The sequence below is a fragment of the Lepus europaeus genome, chromosome 3 (assembly GCF_033115175.1).
Source record: "Lepus europaeus isolate LE1 chromosome 3, mLepTim1.pri, whole genome shotgun sequence".
Lineage (NCBI taxonomy): Eukaryota > Metazoa > Chordata > Mammalia > Lagomorpha > Leporidae > Lepus > Lepus europaeus.
Genome location: NC_084829.1, coordinates 116381636 through 116407186, shown reverse-complemented (window position 1 = coordinate 116407186; position 25551 = coordinate 116381636). Strand labels below are relative to the sequence as shown.

The following is a 25551-nucleotide window of genomic DNA, read 5'->3' as shown; positions in this document are numbered from 1 at the left end:
AACATATGGATTAGATAGAAGCTAAACAGCAGTGAATTAAATAGGAGGGGAAGAAGGAGAGACAGTAAAAATATAGACTACTCTTATACAGTTTTAAAAATAAAGAGGGATACAATCAACAAAAGACACAGAATTAAGAGGATTTTATTATTGGGGTGTGTGTTTGGTACAACTGTTGAGTTGCTATTTGGAGCAACTGCATCCAGTATCAGAGTTCTTGGTTCCAGTCCTCACTCCTGTGCTATAATTTATAACAGTCCTAGGTTCCAGCCCTCACTACTGTGCTATAAATTAGCTTCTTGCTAATGTGTATCCTGGAAGCCAGCAGATAATGACTCAAGTACTTGGGTCCCTGCCACCCATGTAAGAGACCTGGATGAAGCTTGGGTAGGCGAAGAGGGTGGGGTGTCTCGATTTGGCCTGGCCTACCCCTGGCTCTTGCAAGCATTTGGGGGAGTGAACCAGTGAATGGTAGATCTCTCTCTGTCTCCCTTTCAAGTAAAAAGAAAAATATATTAAAAAATTTTTTTCAGAGGATTTGTTATTGTAAGTGGAGGAACACAGGTATAGGCTGCAGCCAGGAACTCATAAAGAAAAAGAAACTGAAGATATGGGAGTGTGGAGAATGGGAACAAAATCTGGGAGAAGTGAGAAAGGTTGAATCAAAGGTGGAGACAGTTGTGAGGAGAGGGTTTGCCTTGAATAGGAGAAACAGCTCATCCTCTGTCTGGAGGAAAGAGTTCACAGAAGTTTGTACACACTGTAGGAACAATAGAGAGGAAGTGTTGTCATGATTTGTCAACTGCACGGAAGGCCAGCCGTTTGTTGAGAGTGAGGAAGACAAGGATTAGAGTAAGCAACACAAGACTGTACTGTAGTTCTGGAATATGCAGAGAGAATGAAGGGAGAACCTGACCAAGAACAACTGAAAGGATAGATGGGTGACAGTGAAGACCAAGCTGAGATCAGAGATGAATTTCTGGGTCCAAACCGTCATCCTTTCCAGCAGCACCAGCTGTCTAGGTATAGAAGAAATGAAGGAAAATTATTACCCTAATTTAAGATTGAGGCTTTGCTGGGTGGGTTTTGAGACAATTTATTGTGGGATGCAGGGAGGGAAGGCGTAGAGAAAGAAAGTGGGCAAGAAATAAACTGATTATCTGGGAGGACATGGATAATTCTAGGGTTAGTTGTTTCCATGAGGTGGAAAGAAAAAAGTGTGGAGTATGGCAGTTAGAAGGAAAATAATTCAGGACTTTCTAAGTGGAGAAGTCCCAAGTGATAATGAGGATTATGACTTATGATATAACAGAGATGTCACCAAGATAGCTGGAGTAAAATGGATATGAGGATATATGTCTTTTTTTAAAGAATTTTTATTTATTTATTTATTTATTTATTTTTTGACAGGCAGAGTGGACAGTGAGAGAGAGAGACAGAGAGAAAGGTCTTCCTTTGCTGTTGGTTCACCCTCCAATGGCCGCCACAGCCAGTGCGCTGTGATCGGCGCACCGCGCCGATCCGATGGCAGGAGCCAGGTGCTTCTCCTTGGTCTCCCATGGGGTGCAGGGCCCAAGCACTTGGGCCATCCTCCACTGCACTCCCGGGCCATAGCAGAGAGCTGGCCTGGAAGAGGGGCAACCAGGACAGAATCCGACGCCCCGACCGGGACTAAAACCTGGTGTGCCGGCGCCGCTAGGCAGAGGATTAGCCTGTTGAGCCACGGCACTGGCATAGGATAGATGTCTTTTTTTATGAGTTGAAGGAAGTGTGAGACTAGGTTGTTGGACCAGCCTTCCCCATGGACACTAAATGTGCACAAGAAGATGCAGGACTCATGATGGAGAGGAAAACTGCAAGCCAGTAAGGGAGGGACTAGATAGAACACAGAACGAACATTACAGCCCAGTAGCATGAACATCAGAGAAGTAGCACTTTTACAGACAAATGAATAAACTCCTCTTTTCCTGAGGGCAGAGGCTGTGAACTTCTCACCTTTTATCCTCAGCCTCCAGCATACCATGCATTCCCAAACATAGATGGATTATATGAACAAATAATATAAACGTTTTAAATTGTGGTGTATATTTATATAAATATATACTAAATATCTCAAAATTTTCCACTTGCATATAATATTTATTACTGCTGTTCATCTGAGGATCGGTTTTAAGGTTTTTCTAATTAAATATTAGAAATTGTATGCACCAAATACAAGTGAAAAATGGCCATTTAAAACCTAAGCATTTAAAAAAGATTATTGCTGCTCATCATTTCCTTAACAAAAAAATGGTGTCTTTCATCAGTCTTTCTATTATCACCTGTCTTCGTAAGAGGCAATTCATTAGGCTAATTAAAGTCAAAGAAGTGGCAAGACTATTGCTCAATGAACATACACCAATGACAAATTGATTCCTTTGATAACAGAATTTGATGACAGGTATAATTTCATCTTATTGGCTACAAAGGAGCAGCCTAGGATCAATATGAGGCTTAGCTGATGCTCCATCTCACTAGGCATCTCAAGTGATCAGAGCAAATATTTAAACATCTTACCCTTTAACCAGGTGTCTTGCTTGAATGCTTAGACCTGACAGGGTCAGGCTTGCTCCCTGGCATTAGGCACTACAAGGGTAGAAGAGGAAAGTAAACAGATGGAGACCAGATAATTGTGCTTATTAAGCCTGGATATAAATACCATGCCATGTATGTCAAACTCTGTGTGTTTACGTGACACCTCTGTGAACACTTCTTAACCAAATGAAAGGGAGGTTCTCTATTTGCAGCAAGCACATTTACCTTCTGCCTCTCTGCACCTGGCTCCCAGAGAGGTGTTTCCTTATATTAGGATTTGGATCTATGAAGGAGCAGCAGTGAATATTAAAGGGATAATTAGAGACCCAAAGAATTTTCCATCTAGAAAAGACTTTTGATCGCCTATCTAAAGCAGTCTTCTGACTTCATAAAGGTAAAAAGTGAGACCCAATGACACTTTTAACATCTTGCCTAAGATGGTTACATCTTTAGTGAGAAAACTAGGATGAGAACACTAGTCCTGTGATATCTTTCAAAATATCAAAGATGAAAATGACAATCTCTTCATGTTAAAATATCAGACAAACCTATAATATTCCCTCTAGCACTCGCCAGATAGGTGAGCATGACGATAAAAGTCATAATTAACAGCACAAGGATGAGAACTGCAGGTAACTGCAAAACAAAAACACTCATATATTTACTCTGTATAGGTTTCCAAAATGACACTGATAACTAGCTAGTATGAGGGTTTTGTATAAATTGTTCTGATAAACTGAGCTTCTCTTAATAGCAATGATGTTCCAAGTAGCATCTGCCACCTCCATGGCATAAATGAAACAGTTTTTCCCCTGAAAGGAGTTATTCTTAATCCTGGGGATACAAAATGGCAATGTGCTCTTTTGGTTAAGAAAGAGCTCCTTCCCAGCGTGGGTGCTCGGTGCAGTGGTTAAGTCTCCACTTGAGAGCCCCGCATACCCTATCAGAGTGCACGATTCAAGTCTTGGCTTCTTTCCTACTGATCCAGCTTCCTACTAATGCACTTCATGGGAAGGCAGCAGGTGATTGTTCAAGTAGTTGGGTGCCTGCCACCCATGTGGGAAATTGGAATTGAGTTCCAGGCCCAACTTTGGCCTGGTCCAGCCTCTTCCTCCCTCCCTCCCCTTGCCTATCAAATAAGAGGAAAATAAGTTAAAATAAGAGGAAAATAAGTAAAAATTTAAGAAGAAAAAGATTTTCTTCACTTTTCCTTTTGCCACAACATAGCTTCAAATTTTTGAATAAAAACTGAAATAAAATATCATTTATCTTAGATTCTAATTTTTTTCTCCTGCTGCTTCCTGTAAAAGAAATACCAGAGGCAAATACACATCTTGGTAGTATAGAGCATGCAGGTAGCTATTGTAACTACTCTAAATTGATATCTAGCATTTTCAAGTAGAATTATTAAAATCAAGTTTAACAACCTCACACCCTGCCTCACAAAATAAAACGGTCACACCATGAGTGTAGAATGGCATAGTTACCTGGAGGTGCTGAATTTTGCTGTGGCTAATAAAGAGCCTCTTGGTGCTGGGAGGAATGCCTGATGGCACCTCTGTTAGTCTGTAGCACTGCACCGACTGTGCAGAATCACAGCTACATCTTCTAGGACAGTGAAGACTGGAACCATCACTAAGAGAGAACACAACAAGCAAAGCACAGAGCAGGTGCATCTTCCAAAACAGGAACTCACAAGTAGCAGGCAGGTGTTTAGGTGATGTCTCACTCTTTATACCACCAAATCTGATAATAGAATCTTATGAATGTGTACTCTGTCAATTTAAGAAGACAGGAAAGAAAAATTCTCAGTTTGTCTGGTTAAAATGTTAGCAACCATCACAAAGAGGAAGGGGCTTAAACATTGATAAGCTGCCTTAATATTTGTGGGTGAGCAAAACCTCATGTTATTTATGGCTTGGAAAGCTAATCTGCAAACACCTCTACTATCTGTAGTTTCCTTGTTTTGTTAAATGTGACACTAGGGAATTAGTGGGAAGAGAGAAAGAGCTGATTTACAGTGGGCCATAAAACGTTTGAATTTTCTGTGACCTTATATTAAAACCATTTTTGGAGGACTGAAACTGGCAGGTGTTTTCTTCGCACATTCACAAGGAAGGGAAAATGGGGAGGTTTTCTATTTGTCATTGTTGTTTCAGTAACTTTTTTTTTTTTTTTTTTGCTGATGAGACAATGGGGGTTCACTGACAATACTTGGAGCATAAATAATTTGTTCACCTATCACATGATCATCCACATATCATATTTGGAAAATACCATTGTCGTTAAAAATACTGGTGTCTCAAATGGAAATGAAGCTTTGAAATGGGTCTGCTACTTTCATTTATTTGTGATAATGGTAGAAAGGGCCGCCAGCTGCTTTAGAGGAATTTGTCAGTTGTGAAATCTCACTGACCTTGGAGAGGAAAGCTTCACGCGTCTAGGATGCTGCTTTGTTTTGGCTTTTTGTCTTGTTCTGTACATCCCTGCTGAGCTTTTTAAGCAAAAGCCTATAGAGAAAGCTCCACCAGTGGAAGAACTACATTTCCTCCTGCTGGCAGGCCTCAGCAGATTTCTCTAAAGAAATTTTTTTAATATTGAAAAGCTTCCCTGGTCTTTTCTTCATTTTTCCCTTCCTCTGCTACAATCTTCTTTTGAAGACAAAAGTTTCTTTGATCTGATAATCAATTTCTTTTATTTCCAGAGTAAGGATTTTTGTGTGCTTTTCTCCCTTTTCTATTCCTCTGTTCTCGTTGTTTTCCCTCTAGACAAGCAGTGATAGATTGATTTTCAGTCAATATTCCTTCAGCAAACTTTATTACTTCTTTCTTTCTTTTGTCTAGTAATAGAATTATGTGTTGAATTGTTGGATTTTCATATATCAAGGTAATGATCAACAAAAAGAAAATTTGGAAAAAAGGCAACAAGAAGAAAGAATTTTCTTTACTCCTGTCCTAAAGTCAAACATATTTCTAGTTTTTTTTTTTTCTATTCCCAGTCTTTGAAAAGACAAAGAGAAATACTTATTCAACACTTTTTCCTGTGTAGCTAAAAAGGCAAATTCATATTCAGTTACTTGAAATGAATGCCGACAAAAACTTATCCTCTCATCTGCTATCAATGAGAATAAGCTTTTTGTTGTGCACCATAGTAATGAGTTGCATTTTCTATCCTTTGTTGGTGGCCCTAGGAGTCCCTTTTCTTTGATCAAGCCTTAAAATTGTACTGCATAATCTTTAGAAATATGGTATTTCTATAACTTTACTGCGGTTCTGACATTATTTCTATTTTTCACTATGAATAACTTTATTTTCAATTTTGTAGACATATATTTAACTTTATACACTATTCTTTTCACTGTTACATTTTTTCTATATTATATAATAGTGTCCACAAATACAAACTTAATTGTCTAAGTAGTAGTCCATCAAGAGTGTTGTCCTCAATTTAGGTACTTTCTAAGTATTGGATTTTTAGATTGTTTTCAGCTTTACCATTATAAATGTAAATACCTTTCAATATTTAAAAGTTAAAGAATGTTTTAAAGGATAATAGATCTGTCTGTTCTACAGATCACACCTATTTATTTAGGTTAAGCTGAAAGGTCAATTATTTTTCAGGTAGAAGACCAAGTCTTGTTATTAATACTGTGAACTACAGAGAAGGTGTAACACAAAGGTACAGCCTGGGTACTAGAGGGACATGTGTATTTTGTTGTGCCTACTCTGCAGGTGATAGGCTCCTGCACATTTATTGTGCTAGAAAGCAGCCAGAGGAGCTGTCACTATTGCTCTACTTTCTGCTGACTTTTGGAGTCCTCACATACTGCCCAGGGGTATAAAGTTCACGTTATTAGCTCTTGAGCTTATGGGTCTCTTAAAGCTAAAGGTGAGGCGTGCAGTTCCTTTTTCCAAAGGATTTAACACCTTATCTGATCATTGTTACTTGGCTTCTTTGGGTAAGAAGAAACTCATCAAAGGAAGACAGTGCCTTTCTCAAGTAGGAAAACTCAATGACTTACACAGAAATTCTGTTGAAAACACAGCCCAGAATCTAGGTTTAGTTTTAAACACATTTGTGTTTACTGCAGGGAGTCTAAACAATGGCACTATTGACAGATAGACTGCAGAATTCTTTGTTGTGGGGGCTATCCTGTGCCTCGTAGTAGTGTGCTTACCAGCATTCTTGGCCATTACCCAGTAGAGGACAAAAGCATTGTCCCCTCCCCCACATTTCTACAGCAATCAAAAATGTTTCCAGGAAGAATAAAGATAAAGAAGAGAAAGAAAGGAAGTCAGGGAGACCCCTGGCTTGAGAATCTGAGCAAAGAATCTAATCCAATCCAAATTCAAACTCGAAGTCTATTCCTTGAGATTGTCTCTGTCAATTGGTTATTGGTTTGACTTGTTAAAAGTAAAGAGCAAGAAATAATTGGCCCAAACCTTAAAGTTACCTATTATCTTGTATATAGTATCTTGGGAACAATTACCACAGAAGGCATATTATCCAAGGATAAATAAATATGCAGACATTTCTTTCTAATGAGTATTTATTCCTGTTGTGCTTAAAAGGAGGATTTAATTTTGTTTTCAGCAGGCGCGTGAATTTTTAGGAAGTCAGTACTGGAAGAGATGGTATAGGTAATTTAAATAGCATGCTCTTTCTTAATATAGATAGGAAAATGAGTTCTAGAAAGGAAACTAACTTACCTAAATTCTCTCTGATCTGGGACTAGAAGCATCAGTTCATGATGCCTATCATTTCACTATAAAATTGATCAACCAAGAGGTAAATCAAGGGGCCAGTGTCATAGCGCACTAGGTTAATCCTCCGCCTGCAGTGCCGGCATCCCATATGGGCACCGGTTCTAGTCCCAGTTGCTCCTCTTCCAGTCCAGCTCTCAGCTGTGGCCTGGGATAGCAGTAAAAGATGGCCAAGTGTTTGGGACCCTGCACCCACATGGGAGACCAGGAAGGGGCATCAGGCTCCTGGCTTCGGATTGGTGCAGCTCCAGCCACTGTGGCCATTTGGGGAGTGAACCAACAGGAGGAAGACCTTTCTCTCTGTCTCTCTCACTGCCTGTGACTCTATCTGTCACATAAATAAAAAAATAAAAAATAAAAATAAAAAAGAGGTAAATCAAATACTTTATAAAAATCAAAACCTCTCCCTCAGATAAAAGAAATTTAATGAATAAAAATTTGTGTATACTATTTTTAAAAATGTACTTGCTTCTTCTAGAGCATGCTATATAAATATCATAAGTTTAAAGTAAATCAGAAAATTAATTTTACTTACCTTCTCTAAGCCTCATTTTTTCTACTTTATAGAAATGAACAGGTAAAATAAACTCAGGCTTGTTAAGTCCATGGACAAAAAAGTAGGGTCTCAATAAATGGTAGTTTGTATCGGTTTGGGTTATTAGTTACAAGTATAGAAACAAATTTTGGCTAATTAAGTAGAAAGGAATTACTGAAAGAAAATTGTGGAAAACCTACAGAACCAGATTTAGAAATGGACAAGAATAAGAGAAAGCTGCATAATTAGAATCACAATGAAATCACACCTCAGTGGAGTGACAGCACACTTGCTATTACCAGAACAGAGTGTGGGTGCATTGGTATCCACCATGAACCAGACATTGGATACTGTCACTGTCATGGTTGCTCCCGGAACTGTGTGCTGCTATCTCTATTCCTTACCAAAGAGAATTTTCCCCATATGTGACCAACCATCTCCATGTGAAAAATTTCAAATGGATGATTCTGAATAGCTAAGCCTCGCTTTTCCATCTGTCCTCTAGTTGTCACAGAGCAGAGAAGGTGACTATTTAACAGTCATATAATGCAGCTCCCCAGCTATAGTGTCAAATTTTCACTACAGAAGCCTTTTTACACACTCCCTCTGCTCATAATGTCCACAAAATGAATGGATGTTGAATGAGTTACAACCAACTGGGGACAAAAAAACAACTGCTTTGACATGACTTTTTATGTAATTGTTTCACTATGTTTTTTGACTTGTTAATTTAGAAGACCATGAAAATTCTAATTAGATAATTTAAAATACTCTTGTGCTCTTTAATCCAAATGCAAAGGAAAGATAAGTAATGTTAAAGGGTGTTTGGAATGCACCTGTTTGGAGGGCCTTTATGAAACTAATCTGAAAGAAGCCTGTATGACAGAACCAGCTAGGGGGAGTCTATGTTTGATCTGTAAAGTCTGACAATCTGAGAAGTAAACAGTGAGTTGACAGCGAATGAAAGAAGAATCAATGATTTAGTGGAGTCTGATACCATTGTTGATAAACGGCAGTTTTAGATAATGTGGAACCAAAGCTGTGGGAAAGGGTAAGTGAAGAATGTAATCAGGTAATAGTGGGTAAAGCAGTGATAGCCTTTGACAGTGTAAAATACCAAAAACTGGGGGTTTTTTGCTATGTTTTGTTTTCAGGTTTGGGTATTCCATATAAAATGTAGTTATTTGTAAAACTTATGGGCTAAATAACATAATCCTTGAAGCCTATATTATTGTTAAATAAATCTCTTGAGGCTAGCAAAAATATTCCTTGAATTTCAAAGACTATCATGTATTATATATATATAATGTACATTATATATATAATATATATATTAATATAATATATATTATGTACATTATATTATATATATATATAATATATATAATATATATATTATATATACATTATATATAATATATATATTATGTACATTATATATATAACCCCTAACAAAAGGCTGCTTAGCTAAGTGACTGTTTCTAGAATTTCCTATGTAGAATGCTGGGATATCTTAGTTATTGGAGTTATCCCACAAATAGCTACAGCATTCCTACCATACTCCAGGTCTTGTGCTACTACTTGAAATTCAGAGATAAGCAAGACTCAGTTATTGCTGCCAAGAAGATCAATCTAAAGAGCTCCAAAAGAATATTAGCATAAGTATCACAGCACATGTTTGCAAGAAACTAGACAGGGATGGCATCCATGTTTTCACATGAAAAAAAGGAAGGCGTTTTGCAGAGGAGACATCTGAGCTAATCCTAAATCACTGCACCAAAATCCTCAAGTTAGAGGAACAAGATTTTTCTGTTTGTTTATACTGAAAGAGAATGAGACTAATAAATCACTTAGGAATGCTTGCTTGTTTAGTATGTCTAGCTGAAAATTTTAACTTGTTAGTAAGTATGAGTTATACATATAAGAAGTATAAATAATACATATGAAATCAATATTCCCAGAGTTTCTTACATTGTACAAGTAAAATGGTGGTGGATTTTCCTTGACTTCATTTGTCATGCAAACAGTTCAGAGCTACCAATAACACTTACTTTTCCAAATAGAATTACTGGAAATTAAATGAAACATGTGAAGCTTGGCAGAGGACCTGGAACACAGTACAGTTCATAATGAATGTCATCCTTTCTAATTCAAAATAGGCCTTATATGTGATTTACAGAGCTTTACAGTTAATAGTGCTCAATCAATACTTGAACTTTACACTAACCTCACAGCCAATTACCAGTGCCTACCAAAGAAATCTTTAGCAACTTCTCTATTCTCCCCATCTCCTCAATCCCCACCCTATTTATTCTTACTAATACCTTATGGTAAAATTCTGCATGGCTAAGTTCCTAAAACAGGACTATCACACTTAAGTTATATGAGATTGCTTTAAATCACATAAACATGATTCATAAAAATTCATTGGAAGTTGATGCTAATCCAAATGTAAATAAAAGTATCACAATTTTATTATCTGTGAAAAACAAGGGCAACAAGTATTGCGATTACATACATTTCCAAAATTCCAGAGTGGGCAAAGACAACAAATGTAGAGAGAGTACACTGACAACAGATGGCAGCACTTGAACATCAAGCCCTATTCATGTCCATGTTCTGCTGTGATTTGCTGAATTGCACAACTTCAATCAAGGTGCACAAAAGATTATGTTTACATAGAAGGTACCACATGAGCATGGAAAATAGTCACATAGTACCAGAGGAAAGCACACAGAAATATAGTCGCTGCTATATTGTATGATAATAAAAAGGGACAATATAACATGAAACTATTCCGAGACACAAAGGTTGTGACTGTTAGAGCTGCAAAGGTTCTAACAAAAATGAAGCTGGGCTTTTGCAATTCTGAAAATGGGGTCATTCATCCTCTATTTCATTACTGGGTACTCACGAACACTTAAGGTGCAGCTAAGCTGCATCCACACAATGTACCAGGAATTGAATGATCTTTTTAAATAAATAGAATTTATAATCAAATGTGGTCTATAAGAACTAAAATTATAAGTAATATAAAAGTATTACAATTACTGGCCGGCACCATGGCTCACTAGGCTAATCCTCTGCCTTCAGCGCCAGCACCCTGGGTTCTAGTCCTGGTTGGGGCACCAGGTACTAGTCCCAGTTGTGGCTCTTCCAGTCCAGCTCTCTGCTGTGGCCCAGGAGGGCAGCGGAGGATGGCCCAAGTGCTTGGGTCCCTGCACCCGCATGGGAGACTGGGAGGAAGCACCCGGCTCCTGGCTTCGGATCGGCGTAGCATCGACCATAGCGGCCATTAGGGAAGTGAACCAACGGAAGGATGACCTCTCTCTCTGTCTCTCTGTCTCTCTCTCTGTCTATAACTCTCTCTCTGTCTCTCTAACTCTGCCTGACAAAAAAATAAAATAAAAATAAAAAAAGTATTACAATTACTTTTTTGTAATATATGTATTTCTCATGTTTACAGATTTGTATATGGATTATAACTGGGAAGAAATTTTTAAAAATCTTTTGGAACTTGCCAATTTTTTACACTAGTAACTTACACGAGAAGAAATGGGTTCCCTCATCCTTCTATATCCTAGGGTTAATGGGAAAGACTTTGGAGATAAAGACATCTAGGTTGAAATTCCTCAATCACTTTCTTGCTGTGTGACCTTACCAAGATACTTAAGCTCCCTGTGACTCATGTGTTACAAAGTGATTATATCTGCCTCACAATATTTTATGAGGATCAAACAAGTAAAGCAAATAGCAATATAGCCAACGCATAAGTACCCAATATTTTGAAGCTATTATTCTTGTGATTCCACGTAGTCCTCTCTTTCATGCATCAGTTTTAAATTCTTTATGTTAAAGTCCTAAAAATGCATTGCTAATTAAATTATATGCAGAAAGGTGCCTTGCTTATGATATCTATAGCAATGGTGTTCCTGAAAATATTTCAGATGAAAATAAAATTAATTTTGGAAGGGAAAAAGGGAAAGAGGCACATTTTACTTTTATATTCTCATGTATTAAAACCTGTGTGAAGTTCCCAGTTTTAGCTCAAGGCAAGGATTTTATGGTTAGTTTTGCTTAGGTAAGTTTGCTGCTGACTTTATTGCTTGATGGTAACCAGTCTTCCCTGCAGTACCCAGAGTGCAAATTAAAGCTATGATTCTTGCTCCTCATTGGTGTTGGACTGGTGCAGGACACACAGTGCAGACTTTGGGTGTCCATTTATTGGAAGGTTGTGTCCCAAGGTCAGATGACAGGAGACTTCGCACTCATCCAGTAAAGTATCCCTCTAGGCAATGAAGGATAACGAGTTTCTACCAGCCTACTTCTAATCCTACTACTTTCTCCTTTCCTTTCCAGAACTGGCAATTCTTGAAGAGGAAGAGGTTTGAGAGTGGGTAGATAGAATATAAAGATAGCAGTTGCTCAAAACTCCTAAAAGCACCACAAAATTCATAGCCAAGTTGTATCTGTGAAATTAAGTACCCTCACTAGCCTATGTGGTCAACTGGAATGAGGATCACATTTTTATTTTTCTTTTAAAAATTAATTTATTTGAAAGGCAGAGTGAGAAAGATGGAGAGAGACAAAGAGATCTTCCATGCACTGATTCATCCCCAGCCCCCAGAGGCTAAATAACCAGGCTAAAGCCAGGAGCCTTTAACTCCATTCAGGTCTCCCACATGGGCAGCAAGGACCTAAGCATACGGACCATCCTCTGCTGCCTTGCCAGGCACATCAGCAGGGAGTGGGATGGAAGTGGAGCATCTGGGACTAGAAATGGTGCTCTGATACAGGATGCCAACATCACAAGTCTTGGCATAAGGCACTATGCCACAACACCAGCCTCATAATCATGTCTCTGTAGTCACTCTGCAACCACACCAAAATTAGGCCTGGGCTGCTGGATGTGGACAGGCAATACACCAGAGACAAGAGGTGATGCAGGGAGACAGTGTTTATTACAGTGGCTATCTAGAGGCTCCAACCTCCCAAATGTGCTCTTCCCCACTTTGCAAGCTAGCAGAATGACTTTTAAAGGAGAAAGAGGATTTGGGGTACGGGAGGCAGTAAGGGAAGAAATTGGGTCCTGAAATTCGTAGGCAACTAGTGTAAGTCACAAGACAAACACAAGACAAGTCACAAGAGAAGTCACACGAGACAACTGATAAACATTTGTTAATTAAAATCTGAAAAGAAAGGAAGGGAAGACGCCTTTCTTAAGGTTACATGTCCTCAATGTCTCAACAGGACTGTGCGTATATTTAGGAATACATGAATCTTGGCAATTTTGTTTTTCTAAAATGTGTGTGGAGACAATGTACCAGTTTTTGAAATAATTACACCTTTCAAAATGTATGACCAGAAGTATGGTGGAATAATATGTGGTGAGCACTGCCGCTAACTCATAAATTATAGAATGAATTCGTCTGCTGGGACAATGTACCAGTTTTTAAAATAATTACATCTTTTAAAGCAGCTGCTTTTGATATGTATGACCAGCAGTATACTAAGTTGGATACGTGGCAAGCACTGCCAGTAAGTCAGAAATTATAACAATTACAGCATGAATTCATATGTGTAGCAAAATAATGACAAAATCAGTGAGTACAGGTGAAAAAGCCAATCAAGACGGTAAACAATTGGCTATCCAGGATGGAAACTTAGTTCAATCTTAAATGTATCTGAAGAAATCATATATCAATGTAATTTTAATCTAGAGACAATCAGCTCTTTACATTCAGGAAGCCTTTCTTTTTTATTTTTATTTTATTTATTTTTTTTCCAAAGGCAGGAGCCAGGTGCTTCTCCTGGTCTCCCATGCGGGTGCAGGGCCCAAGCACTTGGGCCATCCTCCACTGCACTCCCGGGCCACAGCAGAGAGCTGGACTGGAAGAGGGGCAACCGGGATAGAATCCAATGCCCTGACCGGGACTAGAACCCGGTGTGCCGGCGCTGCAGGTGGAGGATTAGCCTATTGAGCCACGGCGCCGGCCTAGGAAGCCTTTCTACAAAGTCAGTTATTATTAAACTTTCAAAGTTGTCTGAGAAGCAGCTTATTATGAGTGAAGTAAATTTTGGAAAGTAGGCTTCAAGGTTAAATATTACAATTGGGATGGAACAGCTAGTATGCGACAGGGTGCAAGCTTTGAACCTTCGCCAATCTGCTAATGACAAGACAGAAAACCTTCCATTAATTCAGCAAAACCTGGTTAGCCGTTTCAACCTGCAGCTTTAGGCAGCTCCCACCTGGAATTTATAGGGTTGTCCACCCACTTCACCCTAAGCGGGAACTGGAATGGAAAAGGTAAAACGTGGCTACTGCGCATGCTCACACCGCCCTTCCTCGCTCCACTCCTCCCCCTCCCCGTCCTGGACGCCACTGCAGCAACTTTCCAGGACGACTTTAGAATGGTCCCCGCCCACCGTGCAGTCAGACTGGCGGAAACCATTCTTTTCTGCGACGTGGACACCCGTCTCCTCATTAGAGCTTTCCAATTTGGAAGCAGACACCGCGCGCCTCCGCTTCTCAGGGATTCCAGCCGCGCTTGCCAGTTGTCAATATGGCCGCTGACAGGCCGGTCGTAAGCAGAGAGGCCTTTCATAGGCCAAGGTCGCTTCCCGGCCCCGCCCACTTCGTCCCTCCGGGCTGCGTCCGCCCAGCTCCTCGCTACGCATGCGCAGCGGGGGCGGGCCGGGAGGTGGGACTGGCCGAGGCTTCCGTGTGCCAGCGCTGCCGCCTCAGCCTCACTGGTGCTGCCACTCTGGGGCTGCAGTGCCGGCGTTATCGGCTCGAGGGGAAGGGAGGGGACCGACGGAGCGTGCGTGCGCGCGCGGGGGGTCCCCGCAGTCCCAGCAGTTCCCCTCGAGTGTAGTGGGCGGCCAGGCTGAGCAGCAGTCGAGGGAGGCCCTAGACGGCGCCATGTCGGCGGGCGGCCCGTGCCCGGCAGGAGCCGGAGGGGGCCCAGGGGGCGCCTCCTGCGCCGTGGGGGTCTCCCCTGGCGGGGTGTCCATGTTCCGGTGGTTGGAGGTGCTGGAGAAGGAGTTCGACAAGGCCTTTGTGGATGTGGATCTGCTTCTGGGCGAGATCGATCCGGACCAGGCGGACATCACTTACGAGGGGCGACAGAAGATGACCAGCCTGAGTTCCTGCTTTGCGCAGCTTTGCCACAAAGCTCAGACTGTGTCCCAAATCAACCACAAGCTCGAGGTGAGCCGTGGGCGCTGGCATGGGTGGCAGTCGACCCCAGGTGGGCCAGTGGCGTCAGATCCCATCAACGCACCAGCGAAACGACCCTAGAAAACTGCCCATTGGGGCACCTGGCCTTGGAATGCGATGAGGGAGTGCGTGGGCAGGAGCGGAGGAGGGAGTGGGCTGAGACCGGAGGAGAGAAAGCGACGTAGACCTACGTGTGGGTCTCCCGGGTCCTGTCATTCACCTTCGAGTATCTCACTGAGGAGGGAACAGGAACTGGTGATACTGGTCTCCCTGGTACATGTTACGTTAGACCTCACTGTGTCATGAGGATACCTTAGCCCACGTTTTGACATTGGGGTATTGCAGACCAGATCAATATATTTCCAGACAGCCCCGGTCCTGATTATTTTCATTTTAGATGTTCCAGACTGGCATGTGTGGTTGCACACGGAGACATGCATGAACTATCTAAAGGGAATCTGATCCAAGGTCTTAGAAAAATTTAGTGGAGTGTACCAGTATACATAGTATCGTTTTTTCTGGGTTTACATTCATAGTTGGTCCTTAAATTACAAGCACATACCTCCAGAGCTTCCTGCAGTTATTCAGGTGACTTCTAACACTGAGGTTTGTGGATTTCTACTTTACTGTGTTTCCCAAAGTCTGGATTTATTTTGAGTGTGTGTAAAGAATGATCATTTGCTAGAGTCTCAAACCCAAACATACAAAATAAGCTACCACAGTGTCTAGAAAATTAAATTGGGATGTTATCACAATATTTAGAAATTATGATAGATTAATGTTACATAAAGAATTGTAACTCGGCAATTTAAATGAGAGAATGTCTTGAAATTTTAGAGTAGATAAAAATGGGATAATGAATGATGTGCAAAGCTCTTTGAACATTAGCTTACCTAGGAAATCATCATTGCTACTAGCTGTAATAAATTTATGAGACCCCACTGTATCCAGATTAACAGGACTGTCACATAGGCATCCTCTCCTTGCTCAGTGAGCCGTATTGTTTCGCTTTTCTCCTGTTAACTATGAAAAAGGTGGTATAATTGGACTTTGATTGGTGTAGGCTTCCATACCCAAGATTTTATAGCTCGTCTCCACTGAGGACTGCTGATTTCTTCCATCCTTTGTGAAAAAATTGCAATGAAAATGCTGATATGAAAGCACTCATGTCTTATTGTAGGTAAATTAAAATGTTTCTTGATTTCTTGATTAGTGATACTTTCTAGAAGATAGCTATTTTTTTAAGTAATGAAATTTTATTTGATGGTTTTTAGAAATAGTAACTTTAAGCAGCAAAAATCAAGAGTAGCTTTTGCCAAAGCAAAAAAAAAAACCTTTCACATAATTTGCAACCACAGGCATCTATGGGGGATAAATGGCTTTGTAGAGATGAAACATTATCTAATTTATTTTTTTAACGACCTAAGGAAAGTAAAAATTTTTTTAAGACAGATGCAAAATCTGATTTTGGAGAAAGGAGAAAGGATCATTCTGTGAGTAGGAGGTGGTGGTCAAAAAAATTTTTTTTTCATCTTTAAATATTTTAGATGAATGTTCAGGGTTGTAATAAATTACGCATTTTTTTTTTCAGAAATTGTAATTACATATTCTGACTCCATGTCCTGGCCAATTATTTCTCAAAATATAAAGTGCTAGCATATTGCAATGTGAGCATATTTTTTCAGCAGGTTTGAAACTCCTGATTTAAAGATCTTAGAAAATGGAGAAGGAGAGGCATACCTTGATTTTTGTTGTTTCTTTCAGTTACATTAGATTTTTCTGCCTCTGGTGTTAATTTTTTCACATTTAGCAGCTTCTACAGTTTCCATGGTATCAGTTGGATGTTGCTGAAGAAGGAGGTTCCTTGTCAACAGTGCCTTTCAAAGTAGACCTGCTGGTTGTACCATCTGCAGAATTTTAGGGATTGCTGCAAATTTATGGGCTCCTGAGAGCTTGAAATTTGAGAAAAGGTTTCCATACTTTCTTGCCTTATCATATTTCTTAGTAAGCCAATTGAATTATATTTGAAATAAATATTAAGACATAATATTTGAGTGCACATGTTGCTTAATACAATAAATACACTACAAATTCAGTGATTTTAGAGATCAATATTTTAAAATATTTATATATAATAAAGACATAGATACCTCCAGTGTGGGGGATCTATAATGTATCTAAATTAGTCTTAAGTATCCTTCTAGATTGCCATTTCTATCCAGTCCTGTGTCTTTGGGTAGCACTACATTTTTTTTCTTTCCTTCCTTCCTTCCTTCCTTCCTTCCTTCCTTCCTTCCTTCCTTCCTTCCTTCCTTTCTTTCTTTTTATTTATTTATTTGAAAGAGTTACAGAGAGGTAGATACAGAGAGAGAGAGAGAGAGAGAGAGATCTCCCATCCAGTGATTCACTCCCCAGTTGGCTACAACAGCCAGAGCTGAGCTGATCTGAAGCCAGGAACCAGGAACTTCTTCCAAGTCTCCCACGTGGGTGCAGGGGCACGAGGACTTGGGCCATCTTCCACTGCTTTCCCAGGCCATAGCAGAGAGCTTGATTGGAAGAGGAACAGCCAAGACTCAAACTGGCCTCCCCCACCCCCCATGGGATGCCAGTGCCTCAGGCCAGGGCTTTAACCTGCTGAGCCACAGCACTGGCCCCTATTTATTCTTTTTAGTTGAAGCAGGAATTTCTAAAAACTTTTTATTTGAGGGTAGTTTTAAGTTTACAGAACAAAAACTCTGAAATAGTAAAAAGAGCTCCCATATACCCCTATACCAGCTTCCCCTATTAGCATGTATTTGTCACAATCAATAAACCATATCTAGTACCATGTTTGAGGAAAACAGTTTTGTTGTAAAAAAGAAATAGATGGCATTTTCAAATGAAAAACATCAGGTTCTTTGTATTTGTGGGTTCCACATCCACTGATTCAACCAACTACAGACTAAAAATATTTTAAAAAAGGTTTTTTATAGAGCATGTACACATTTTGTTCTTGTTATTATTCCCTAAAGAATACAGCATAACAATACAGCATAATAAATATCTACATAGCATTTACATTATGTTAGGTATTATTAGTAATCTCAAGGTGATTTATAATAAATAGAAGAAAGCATGGAGGATTTTGATATTCATGTGTGAGGGTTCTGGAATCCATTGCCTTCATGTACTTAGGGACAGGTGTAAAAATGACATCTATGTGTCTGCTTCTTACCATAAGTTGTATTTGGGAAGAGGTTTAACTACAATGGGAAAGGGATGGCAAAGAGTATTAGAATATTTGAGAATATTTTGAGGGCCATTTTGAGTTCCTCATTTGTGACTCATTCTTCCCACTTACTTGAGAATTCCCACTGTGATCAACTTGCAGGAGTCATAGGCACTGATTGGGATAGCTGTAGTGGTAGGTGTATTAGAGTAGAGCAAAGGTTGTGAACCAGTACTTTAGAAAAAATTCTCCTCTGCCTTAAAGACCAATTTTCTGCTTGTTCATTCCTTTTACATAGGAACAAAGCAATACACCTTCTATCAAATTCTACTTCTCCTCATCAGTTACTGGGTTAACATCTTTATAAAGGCTTTAACTTTTTTTTTTTTTTTTTCCGACAGGCAGAGTGGACAGTGAGAGAGAGAGACACAGAGAAAGGTCTTCCTTTGCCGTTGGTTCACCTTCCAATGGCCGCTGCGGCCGGCACACCGTGCTGATCTGAAGGCAGGAGCCAGGTGCTTCTCCTGGTCTCCCATGCGGGTGCAGGGCTCAAGCACTTGGGCCATCCTCCACTGCACTCCCTGGCCACAGCAGAGAGCTGGCCTGGAAGAGGGGCAACCGGGACAGAATCTGGCGCCCCGACCGGGACTAGAACCCGGTGTGCCGGTGCCACAGGTGGAGGATTAGCCTGTTGAGCTGCGGCACCGGTGACTTTAACTTTTTACAACTATCAGTAGGGAAACTTAACTTTGGTCTAGAGCCACATTGATTTGACCCAGTGATAATGTCCTTGTGCTGCTATAAATCAGTACTGTGTTTTAAACAGGCTGTTTTGCAACAATGTTAACATTTAGTATTGATCCAGTATAGACTTAATTGAACACTAGTTATATGTCAGATGGTATATTGGACACATGGGATACCATGGAAGGCAAAAAGGACATGGTCATTGCTGTAATAGGAGCTTGGATTCCATTCAGCTAATTTGGCAGGGGAACAATTATGTAAATTAGAAATTACAACATCCACTAGTGCTATGAAAGATACATCAGAATAATGAGAGCCTCCTCTGGTGTGTGAAGGAAGGCTTCACTAAGGAAGTTACCACTGAGCTAAGATGTAAAGTGTAAGTAGGAATTAGGCTATGAGAAATAGGAATATCATTCAACCTTACATTCAAGGGACTGGGAAGCAGAGAGCACTTGGGATATGCCAGAGCATGGAGTGTTGGAAGAACTGAAGAACAGTTGATGGGTGTTTTGAGAGCAGAGAGCAAAAGTAGTGAAATTCAAGATAATTTCGAACGAGTCAGCAATGCAACTGTGTGGTTGTATATACCATGAATTAGATTTTAGGCTTTGTCCAAACAATGAAAAGTGTTTTAAACCAGATGATAACATCAAATATGAGGTTTAAATAGTACACTTTGGCTATGTTAGGGAGAAAATTTATCAGAATAACAAGAATGCACAAGATTATTTAGGAGGTTATTATGATCCATGTGATACAATAATAGTGTGGAATAAGATAGTGGGATAGAGGAATGTGTTCAGAGCAAGAGAGTTGTGAGATGTAAAAAATAGCAAAATCTAGGGCTAGGTTGGAATTGAAGGATGAGGAAATTCAGGATAACTGGAAGATAATCAGTCTTGTGCAGATGACTGCCAGACTATGTGATGAATATGAGATGTTATTAGCAGTAATGGTATTGCTAAACTTATTGATTGATTACTGTATACCAGGCTCTGTTTTAAGTCTTTTACATACACAGGGACTTCATAAAATTCAAGGAAATGAAGTTAAAAGCCAGGAGTACAAAATAAAAGCTTTATTTAACAACATAAATGCCATCATCTTTAAGATGATACTAGCCATTTAGTCCATCTCCAAAGAACTGAAGATTTGAGAATTTAACCATGTCAATACAGCCTTTTTTTTTTTGCCTTGTTAACTGAAGAAAAATGAATACTCTTTAAATATTTTGTTTTTAAGATTTTATTTGTTTTTCTGAGAGGCAGAGTTACAGATAGAAAGAGGGAGAGACAGAGAGAAAGGTCTTCTATTTTCTGGTTCACTCCCCCAAGGGCTGCAATAGCGAGAACTGGGCTGGCTGGAAACCAGGAACCAGGAGCTTTCTTCAGGTCTCCCATGTAGGTTCAGGGGCCCAAGCACTGCTTTCCCAGGTCCTTTATTTATTTATTTGACAGGTAGAGTTATGGACAGTGAGAGAGAGAGACAGAGAGAAAGGTCTTCCTTCTGTTGGTTCACGCCCCAAATGGCCACTATGGCTGGTGCTGCACCGATCTGATGCCAGGACTCAGGTGCTTCCTCCTGGCCTCCCATGTGGGTGCAGGGGCCCAAGCACTTGGGCCATCCTCCACTGCCCTCCTGGGCCATAGCAAAGAGCAACCGGGACTAGAACCCGGTGCCCATACGGGATACCGGTGCCTCAGGCGGAGGTTTAACCGAGTGAGCCACGGCGCTGGCCCCTGGTCCTTTAGCAGGGAGCTGGATCAGAAGTGGAGCAGTGGGGACTTGAATCAGCGCCCATGTGGGATGCCCACATGGCAGGCAGTGGCTTTAACCCACTATGCCACAACGCTGGCCCCCCCTTTAAAGAATTTTTAAGATTATACTGTTTCAGTACTAGTTATAGCATCACTGGACATTAGACAACACATTAAGGACAGATCCCACATGGGATGTAAGTACACAGTGACTCCTGTTGCTGACTTAACAATTTGACACTCCTGTTCATGGCGTCAGTAATCTCCCTAGGCTCTAGTCATGAATTGCCAGGGCTATGGAAGCCTTTAGAGTTTGCCGACTTTAAAGAGAAATCAAACTTAAGACTGAAAGGTGGATGTCTCATGAATTCTCATCAAAACTCACAAAATAGTGGTTGTTCTGATAAGAGGAATGAGCAGGAGCACTGTTGGTATTGGAAAAGATTGGTGAAACTTTCTCAGGCATTTTGCTGCTAAAACTTTGGTTGATTTTCCTAATAAGCAGATGTCACTGTTTTTGGCCTTCCAGAAAGCCAACAAACAAAACTGTGAGCATCCCAAAAAGCTATTGCCATGACCTTTGTTCTTGACTTTTGTTTTGACTAGACCACAGCCACCTCTGTACTTTGATGATGCTTTATCTTCAGGATTGTACTGATTAAGTCATGTTTCATCTTCTATTACAATTATTTAAAGAAATGCTTCAAGAACTTGATACTGCTTGTTGAATTTCTATTGAAAGCGCTGCTCTTTGTGTGCAACTGTTCTTGATGTGACAGCTTTGCCACCTGCTCCACTTTAATTTTTCAGTCAGAATTGTGTAAGTTGAGCCAGTTGAGATGTCTATGATGTTAGCTACTATTTCTGCTGTTAATCATCAGCCTTAACTTAGAACTTCAACAAGATTATTTTTTTCCTTACAATTTTCTATGAATGGCCTGTCACAGTGGGCTTCATCTTCAGCTTTGTCCCTTCTTAAAAGTAGTTCTTCATTTGAAGACTGAAGATTTCTTTGAGGCCTTGTTCTCATAAACTTTTCATAAAGTGTTGAAGATTCCCAAGCTTTACTATCAGTTTGATGATTGATTGTGCTTCAATTTTTTTTTTAAAGTATTTTTTATTTATTTGAAAGACAGAGTTACAGAGAGAGGTAGAGAGGTAGAGCCATAAAGAGAGAGTTCTTCCAATCTGCTGGTTCACTCCCCAAAAAACCACAGTGGCCAGAGCTGAGCTGATCTGAAGCCGGGAGCCAGGAGCTTCTTCCAGTTCTCCCATGCTGTTGCAGGGGCCCAAGGAATTGAGTCATCTTCTACTGCTTTCCCAGGCCATAGCAGAGAGCTGGATCAGAAGAGGAGCAGCTGGGACTCAAACTGGTGCCAATATGGGATGCTGGCGCTGCAGGTTGGGGCTTAACCCACTGCGCCACAGCACTGGCCCCATGTGCTTCAGTTTTTTAGCAGAACTTATATTGCTGTAATATGGATTCTTTTCATACTTGAGTCTTACCCCTTCTTAGTGCCTCAGACTGGATCCTATTCAAACCTGTTAAAACAGATTAGTGCAAGTTTAGTTTTGTGCAAAAAATTTTTGAAATCCAGACAAAAAGTTGTCTCAATACACATTTTTCATGAACTTTTTGAAGACTCTTTGTGTAAATTCATCTAATTCTTTCAATAGTCCTGTTAGATAGGCTTATTAGTATGGTTATTTTCATTTTATAGCTATTAAGTAAGGTTCCCAAGGCTAGAGCTAGAGAAATCAATCTTTGCACAAACATGTATTTGCAAGGAACAGATGGGGTGAAGCGAAAAGCAGGCAGAAAAAGTGAATGTGGCTATGAAGTCAGTGAGAAGCATCTTGAGGGATAAGCTATTACAGAAAAAGAGAAGTAATTGACTTTCATATGATTCTGAGTAAATGTAGGATCCATGGTACAGGTAGAGAAAATGCCCTTATATTGAAAGAAAGAAAGCTGCTATACTTAGAGACAGGAGAGATGAAGATCAGATGAGGGAGATTGTGGGAGTTTTTTTTTGTGATGACTTTTCTTTGTTTTCTATAGAATAGGATCCCTGGCCAACTGCTAAAACTGGGTTAAAGACTAGAGGAGACAGGAAGAGATTTGAAGTAGTTAGAGAAGAGTGGGAGAGCCAGTGGACCAGAGAAGTAGGACTGCCATCCAATGTTGCAGACCTACTTGGCATTAAAAATTTATGGCGTAATGAGTTATAAGTTTATGGTATAACCAGTCTGCCTTGTTGTGTGACTTTCTCCAGAAGTACTTACCATTTAGGTACAGACACAGTAATGACAATAATAATTGGGTTCATCCAGTGCTGTAACAGAAGAGTTTGCTATATAGTCAAGAGTGTTATAGAAATGAAAATCACAATAAGGTTGAAGAAAAGGAGATCAATTGAACATTAAGGCAATAGTAATTGCAGGCTTTGATTGTTATGTAGAAGCAGAAGGTTATGGAGAGAAAAGGTTAAGCACAACACTTTGTTTCTGTATGGAAAATGTGTTGGTTGATACCTGTAGTGCGTTAAATAGTGTTCCTCCAACATTCATGTCTGCCTAGAGCCTCAGACTGTGAACTTATAAAATATAGGGTCTTTGCAGATATAATTAATGACAGTAGATAAGATCATAGTGGGTTAAAGTGAGGCCTAAATCCAGCGAGTGTGCCCTGATGACAGAGGAGAAGCTCTGTGAAGGTGGAAACAGATTGGAATGACTTGTCTGAAAGTCAGGGTTGGTGAATAACCACCAAAAGCTAGGAGAGAGGCGTGGGACATCGTTAGTTAGAAGGAACTAACACTACCAACCACACCTTGATGCCAGACTTCTGGCATCTTAAACCCTAAGAGAACAAACTTGTTTTAATTAACAAATTTGCATTAATTCCTATTTCTGCACTAGCAAATTAATACAGTGCAATCACTAAAGAAGTCAGGAGTAGGAGCAGGCTGGTGGGAAAGATTATTAATGAGATAAGTTTGAGGTCTTGTGCATATTTAAGGTCCTTATTCTTTTTTTTAATGTGTGTATCCCTAATATAGTCTCCTGATTATTTCTTATGTATTCCAGACCATCATTTTGTTGCATTTCCATTGAAAATTTTAAATATCTCTCTGCATGGATTTCAAAATTTTTTCACACCAAAATATACTTATCTTTTACTTCATTTTTTCACAGACTTTGAGAAGTACTCCTTTTTATTTTTTTATTTTTATTTTTTACAGGCAGAGTGGATAGCGAGAGAGAGAGACAGAGAGAAAGGTCTTCCTTTTTGCTGTTTGTTCACCTTCCAATGGCTGCTGCGGCAGGCGCACTGCGCTGATCCGAAGCCAGGAGCCAGGTGTTTCTCCTGGTCTCCCATGCGGGTGTAGGGCCCAAGGACTTGGGCCATCCTCCACTGCACTCCCGGGCCATAGCAGAGAGCTGGCCTGGAAGAGGGGCAACCGGGATAGAATCCGGCGCCCCGACCGGGACTAGAACCCGGTGTGCCAGCGCCGCAAGGCGGAGGATTAGCCTGTTAAGCCACGGCGCTGGCCGAGAAGTACTCCTTTTTAAAAAAAAAAAAAAAAAAAATTATTTATTCGAAAGGCGGAATTACAGAGGCAGAGAAAGAGAGAGAGAAATTCTTCCATCCCTGGTTCACTCCCCAAGTGGCTGCAACAGCCAGAGCTGAGCTGATCTGAAACCAGGAGCCAGGAGCTTCTTCCGGGTCTCCGAAGTGGGTGCAGGGGCCCAAGGACTTAGGCCATCTTTCACTGCTTTCCCAGGCCATAACAGAGAGCTGGATCGGAAGTGGAGCAGCCAGGGCTCAAACTGGTGCCTATGTGGGATGCTGGTGCTGTAGGTGGCGGCTTTACCTGCTGCGCTACAACGCCATCCCCTAGAAGTACTCTTATAAATTAGCGGCTGCCACATGTATCTCTAGAATGTAAACTTTATATGGGTCAGGACTTAGGTAAGTAATCTAAACAACCAAATGTTTTGTGAAACTAATTTAGAGACTAGCATTATCTCTTTGTGATTCCATTTTGGTTTCTAAGGAGTTGTTTTTTCCTCAGTGCTCCCAAACCATATTGAATATTGAGACTCATTCCTTTGACTCTGTACATATCAAGTGGCTAATACATGAATTATAGAATTGGTCTCTGGCCCCTTTTTAAAATTGGAAATTTGGAACTTACATATTAAATACTAACCCTTTAACTTCCTCGTATCCCTATTTCAATTGCTACAAATTTTCATATCATACCTTTCCCATTACCTGCTTCATTGATTAGCAGATCTCCACTCAACACTCAGGGAACTTCTATCTGATTACCTCTCTTCACCTTGTTTTAAATTGATAAATCACACGTCTTTATAACAGTGTTTGTCACACTTTGCATCATAATTGGAAATGTATTTTTATCTCTTTCCAGTGAACAGTGAGCTTCTTAAGGGAAGAATCAGTGTCCTATTGATCTTTTTTGTTCCCAGATCCTAGTGTGCAGTGTACACTCAATAAATGCTTATTTGAATGGATGAATTATTCTGAACTCCTATAGTATTCTGCCATGAATCTTCACAGATTACCAATAGTTACTCTGTTAGATAAGCTTCATGAGAGCAGGGATGCTGTTTTGTTGATTCTTTATCCATGAGAGCTGAAACAATGCCTGCCACATTGAATGACAAAATCTGCAAGTTTATTTATTCAGTTGCTATATAATTCATAAACCGTTGAT

At 40.2% G+C, this 25551-nt stretch overlaps 2 protein-coding genes across 2 annotated transcripts in view; one reads left to right on the top strand and one right to left on the bottom strand.

Annotated features, from left to right (window-relative positions):
- The window catches only part of LOC133756150 (nephrocan-like), a 30145-nt gene extending 22385 nt beyond the window's left edge, over positions 1–7760 (bottom strand). Inside the window, exon 1 of the mRNA XM_062186666.1 lies at positions 4062–7760. Within this exon, the coding sequence (XP_062042650.1) occupies positions 4062–4250 (189 nt within the window). The 5' untranslated portion in view covers positions 4251–7760. The remainder of the gene's footprint in view (positions 1–4061) is intronic.
- Positions 7761–14577: 6817 nt separating this feature from the next.
- GOPC (golgi associated PDZ and coiled-coil motif containing) overlaps positions 14578–25551 on the top strand; it is a 52132-nt gene continuing 41158 nt past the window's right edge. Inside the window, exon 1 of the mRNA XM_062186665.1 lies at positions 14578–15082. Within this exon, the coding sequence (XP_062042649.1) occupies positions 14795–15082 (288 nt within the window). The 5' untranslated portion in view covers positions 14578–14794. The remainder of the gene's footprint in view (positions 15083–25551) is intronic.